The sequence below is a fragment of the Diceros bicornis genome, chromosome 8 (genome assembly GCF_020826845.1).
Source record: "Diceros bicornis minor isolate mBicDic1 chromosome 8, mDicBic1.mat.cur, whole genome shotgun sequence".
Classification (NCBI taxonomy): Eukaryota; Metazoa; Chordata; class Mammalia; order Perissodactyla; family Rhinocerotidae; genus Diceros; species Diceros bicornis.
Window position 1 is genome coordinate 63,260,627 of NC_080747.1, and position 6,000 is coordinate 63,266,626.

Here is a 6,000-nt window from a genome sequence, read left to right on the forward strand (position 1 = left end):
GTGAAAGCATTAATTTCTACACGTTTTCTTAGTTTCTTCTAAAAGTAAATGAACAAATAACTGCAAGAGAAACTATCACTAATTCCTTGAGGATAGGGGTGGGGGGGATGGTGTTTTCTGCCCCAGGATATCCTTTGGGGAAATTACTTGGAAGTCAGGGGATCTCAAGTGGAACAACTTCAAAACACTTTGCTATAATATGTTATATAAGGTAATTAAGTCTTCACGTAAAGACATGCAAATGTAGCATTCTGAAAGAAGAGTTCTGGAACCTTTTTCTTTTTCATAGTAGGGTCACAGTAGGATAATTTGCATTAGTTGAATATTTGAAAAACACTATCTAGAATAAATAGTGATACAGTTACCAAAAATTGTATTATCTTTTCACTTTCACATCATTAATGTTATATATCCTTTTCTTTCAGCTGGATATGTCAAGTGACCAGATAGCTGCCAATCTGCAAGCAGTTATCAATGAAGTTTGTAGGCACAGACCGCTGAGTTTGGGTAAGTGGTTTGCTGGGGTACACTTCCTTGTAGCCCTGCGATACTTTAAAAATGTAAAATGTTATGTTAAGAGAACAGTCAAGTTAATATGCAACTACAGTAGCAACAATATTTCCAGGGATTAGAGAAAAAGAATTTAATTCTCCAAAAGATCCCTAATTACCTTTTTAACAAGTTGTAGTTGTTTAGAGGGGAGACCTCTTTAACATTAATAAGGAATATATCCTGGGCCGGCCCCGTGGCTTAGCGGTTAAGTGTGCACGCTCTGCTACTGGTGACCTGGGTTCGATCCCGGGCTCGCACCAACGCACCGCTTCTCCAACCATGCTGAGGCCGCGTCCCACATACAGCTACTAGAGGGATGTGCAACTATGACACACAACTATCTACTGGAGCTTTGGGGGGTGGGGGGGGAAGGAGGAGGATTGGCAATAGATGTTAGCTCAGAGCCGGTCTTCCTCAGCAAAAAGAGGAGGATTAGCATGGATGTTAGCTCAGGGCTGATCTTCCTCACACACACACAAAAAAATAAGGAATATATTCTGAAACCTTTGTAAATTCCCACATTTATTTCTATCATTAAATGTAGTAAAATTTGAAAGAAAAATGTTAACTGATTGCCTTAAACTTACAATGGTGTTAAATAGAAACTAAAATCATTTATGAAGTGATATTTTGAAGCCAGACCATTTACTTTGTCATTGGCACCAGCAATTGGCTTTCTTAATCTTATTTATTTTAGAAAAGAAACAAGGTTTTTAATCCTGTCATAAGAGTCACTTCTTATAAACGAGATAATTCATGGAGAGCAGTGAAACTTGATGGAGATGTGGAAGCTGTGTTGTAGGCTGGGAACACGTCCAGTGCCCTTATCATCGCATTACATGCCATTCACATTCCTTCCTCCGACAAATTGCACTCACGGCTGGTTGAAGCCAAGCCAGGGTCCATTACACTGAATTGACTATTCACTTGTAGGCTTACCATTATAGTAATCTGTCAGGTTTAGTTTTATGACCAAGCGTATAATTAAACACAATCTCAAGCTGTTTTTCCTCTTCTTTGGGAGTTAGACACACTGGTGAATAAATACCTCATTTGTTAATTCTTTTGTTCTAGATATGGCCGTGGTCCTTAGTAATTGTATGTGTGTGTATTCTTTTATTCCATGGAGAACTTTGATTTCAGTATAGGATCCTCAGAGACTATAGCAGGAGTAGAATGGAGGACAGTAAATCTCTAAAAACAACGTAGTTATCCTCTTTTTGCCGTTTTAAATGAAGTCCCTTAACATTGTTCTTGTGAAAAGCTTTTTAATTTTTAGGGAATTTTACTCAATGTTTGGTAACACAGAGGTAGCATCTGTGCTGTTTTAAATAAATACTTAGAATGTTACCATCAAATGTAAATATCACCGCCTGCTCCCTTCGCTGTTGACTTTACAATAAAACAAATTCTAGGTGATCATTTCTGGAAGAGAGAAATGAATTATTAGTGAATACACGTTTCAAGGATAAATCTCTAATATTCTAGAGTACGGCTAGTTTGTCTTCTACTCTAGAAATGACACAATCTTCCCTTTCTTACAATTCACTGTATTAGTTCAGTAATATCAGTACTTCTCAAGTGAAAATATAACATGAGCCCTGTAAAGTTTCTTGTTGTATGTTGTATTTGCTCATTAGGTATCTATGAAATAAAATGAAAATTGATCCTTGTCTTTGTTTCCAGGACCCTTTGTGGTGCGTGCTTTCCTTCGTAGTTCAACAAGTGAAGGTTTGTTACTAAAGATCGAGCCATTGTTGCCGAAAGAAGTAGAAACCAAAGAAAGTAACAAAGAAGCTGCCTAAAAGCGTTGCATTGTGAAATTATTTTCAGTGGATTAAGAAGTAACAGAGAAAATTATAAAACTATAATTTTTACATTTGCTGTCTTGTTATTTCTTAATCATAATCCTTGAAAGTGAATTTTAACTCTGGAAAATCTTACAACACTTTCAAAAGTAAGAAAATAAAATTTTCTCTGTGTCTGAACCTACCTTTTAGATCCTGTTAAATTTTCTTCCTTAGAATTTAAGTTCTACGTGCTGGTAATTATAGCAGCAATTTCTAGCTTAATAACTTTCCCTTGAGAACCATACCATCTGAGGGAAAAGTAACATCCTCAGTTCCCATAAGACTGAATGGCGGAGTCATGAGCTGTGTCACAAATATGACTATTTGCTAAAGAAAAACTATGGAAAATGTTCATTCTAAAAAATTCTGAATGTGATTTGTGATAGCATGAATATAGAAAATGACTAAGCCATTAAAACACGTGGGTGGGAAATTTTTTTTTCCTCTTAGGAATTAATTTATAATCATGTTTTTTTTGTAATAACAGTGCTGTATATTTTTATGGTGCTTTGTAATCTACAAGGCACTATATGTAGTATTTTCATATACTTAACATCATTTGATCCTGAGTTCCTCTGCTTAATAGCAAGTAATAGGTTTGGTTAGTGTTTGTTGAATGAACATCCCATGAGGTAGATAGAACAACTTCATTTATGGATGAGGAATTAGGCTAAGAAATTGTCTTTTATCAAGTGCCAGTTTGCAAACTGGTGTTGGTCCTTAAGTGTTTACTGGTATGTGACAAAATGAAAAAAATCTGGATAATTTGGTATGCATTTGCCAACTGTCCTTTCTTGGGAGTGATTTCCTTTACTCTGCGACTTCTTTCACTTTTTTTAGGAGATGTTCAAATGCTCTTTTTTTTTTTTTTTTGAGGAAGATGGGCCCTGAGCTAACATCTGCCAATCCTCTCCTTTATTTTTATTTATTTATTTATTTTTTGCTGAGGAAGACTGACCCTGGGCTAACATCCATGCCCATCTTCCTCTACTTTATATGGGACGCCACCACAGCATGGCTTGACTAGCAGTGCGTCGGTGTGTGCCCAGGATCCGAACCAGCGAACCCCAGGCGGCTGCAGCGGAGCGTGCGCGCTTAACCACTTGCGCCACGGGGCCAGTCCCCAAATGCTCTTTTTAAATGAAATAATAGTGCTGATAAATTTGTTGGTGAGTTTTAATAACACTTATATTTGTAAAGAATATTTTGACAGCTCTCTGTAGGCGTCCCAAATTGTTCTTGAAATTTTAGTGGTCTGAGAAGTCCAAGTGACTGTAAACAACCACTGTACTGCCTTAAGCTTTTTTCCCACAGGAAAATTAAAATTTAAAGGCTATTTACTAAAAACAACTGTAACATTAATTATAAAACAGTAACAGCCGTTGCCTTCTATTGAGTACCTACTGCTACTTACTTTATACGCGTCCTCTGATTTCATCCTCACAGGAGTTCAGTTTGGAGGGTGCTGCTCCCATTTTGCAGATAAGGAAATTGAAACTTCTGTGAGGTCCCCTAAGAGGCAAACTAAGATTCAAACCTAAATCTGTCTGATTTTTTTTTTCCTGGTGAGGAAGATCAGCCCTGAGGTAACATCTGATGCCAATCCTCCTCTTTTTGTTTTGCTGAGGAATATTGGCCTTGAGCTAATATCTGTGCCCATCTTCCTCTACTTTATATGGGACACCGCCACAGCATGGCTTGATCAGTGGTGCGTCGGTGCGCACCCAGCATCCGAACCTGTGAACCCCGGGCCGCCGAAGCAGAGCGCGAGCACTTAACTGCTGCGCCACCGGGCTGGGCCCTAAATCTGTCTAATTTTGAAGTCTGTTCTCTTAACCATTAGGCTATTTTACCTCCTTTTTATATATTCTAAGATAAGATAAACTATTTAACTGAACAGTTTTAAATTTTTAAAATACTGAATAATTACCCTTCAGTTTCTTGGTATCTCTAGTTATGGGATTATGTCAGAACTGATTGTGAAGAATGTAGAGGTAAAAGAATTGGAAGGATGGGATGAGAAAAGAGTAGTGCAGATGGAGAAAAAAGATATCCACTTCTTTCCCACGGTTACCATCTTTTGAAAGCTTACTCGTTATTTGAAGATCCTAATTCACTGAGTAGAAGCTTTGTTATTGTATTTGTAGATTTTCTTCGATTAAGAGAGTAAGTATACTCTTATTGAAAATTTTAGAAACACTAATAAATATAAAAAAATAAATCACTCATAATTCTGCTACTCAGGGATAACCAGCATTAATATTTTGGTGCTTTCCATTGTCTTTATCTATTGACAGAGAGAGAGAGACAGAGAGAAAGAAAGAGAGAGAACAGGCACACACATGATTTTATAAAGTAAGCATTTCCCCATATATTTAAAATCTTATATGAAAAACGTCGTTTTAATGGTTGAGCAATATTCTACCCCGTTGATGCTCTAATCATTTCCCAGTTGTTGGGTATTTAACTTTTTTCAGGTCCCCTTGAAAATTATTTACAATGCTTTGGAGAAAATCTTTGAGCATAATTTATTTTCCTCTAAATTTCTAGAAGTGACATTCCTGGGTTAAAAGGTATGATATGGCTAAAGGTCTTAATTATATATTAGAAAGATGCCTTTTTGATCAGAACAAACCAGAACAAGGAAATACGGTTGGAAAACTTGCTCTGGGCAAGAACATTCCAGGGCCTTATTAACTGGCCTATGAATAAATTATTCCCTACCCTTCCATTAAAGTATTTTTCCTTTTGGCTAACTAGAACTAATGTTGAGTGTTTATAATGGTATGCTTCTGGAAAAGAGGCACTAGATTATAAGTGAAAAAGAATTGCACTAGATTACTCAATATAAATCTCTTTCTCTTTTGTCGTATTATTATTTGTAATCTTCTTAGAGAACAGTAAATTAATTCATATTTAAAAAGAGTAAAAACTTAAAAATTTTTTAGTAAATACTAGTAATGCTCAAACTTGAGCCTGTATACAAATGACCTGGAGGCCTGCAAGCACGAATTGCTGGGCTCCACTCAGCGATCTGGGATGGACCTTGAAAATTTACGTTTCTAACAAGTTCCCAGGTGATGATGATGTTGCTGGGCCAGGGACCACACTTTGAGAACCACTGGTCTCTACTAATAGCTCTTTTAACCCTAACTGGATAAAAAATCTCTGGCTTCATACCAGCATCAGTTTATTTAAAAATTCCACAGGTAATTCTAATGCACGGGGTTGAGAATCACTGGTATATGTGGTTAGCCACGTTATAAAAGATATAAAATATGTAATAAAAGTCAAGATTTTAAAAGACCAAGATGAAAAAAAAAGATAATGGACTGAATTTAAGAGCCAGGACTAGTTTCTAGCTTTCTGGTCTGTCCCTATGTGTAAATAATTTAAATTCTGGATTCTAATCCTGTGGGAAAACAATTCAAAATCTGAGGTCTGTAAGACAAGGACATCATAAGATGATCACCAATGTACTTTCTAACAAAAATTTTATGATACACCTTTTACAGGTGGCATTTCACATTGTTAGAAGTGATGTTATATAACATAATTAATTAACATTATGAATATGAACACACATGGAAACATAAAT

General features: G+C 36.4%; 1 protein-coding gene across 1 annotated transcript in view; it reads left to right on the forward strand.

Annotated features, from left to right (window-relative positions):
• Nucleotides 1–2,540, forward strand: part of MRPL1 (mitochondrial ribosomal protein L1) — a 78,205-nt gene extending 75,665 nt beyond the window's left edge. Inside the window, exons 8-9 of the mRNA XM_058547328.1 lie at nt 426–507; nt 2,239–2,540. Of these exons, the coding sequence (XP_058403311.1) occupies nt 426–507; nt 2,239–2,357 (201 nt within the window). The 3' untranslated portion in view covers nt 2,358–2,540. The remainder of the gene's footprint in view (nt 1–425; nt 508–2,238) is intronic.
• The last annotated feature ends 3,460 nt before the right edge of the window (nt 2,541–6,000 follow it).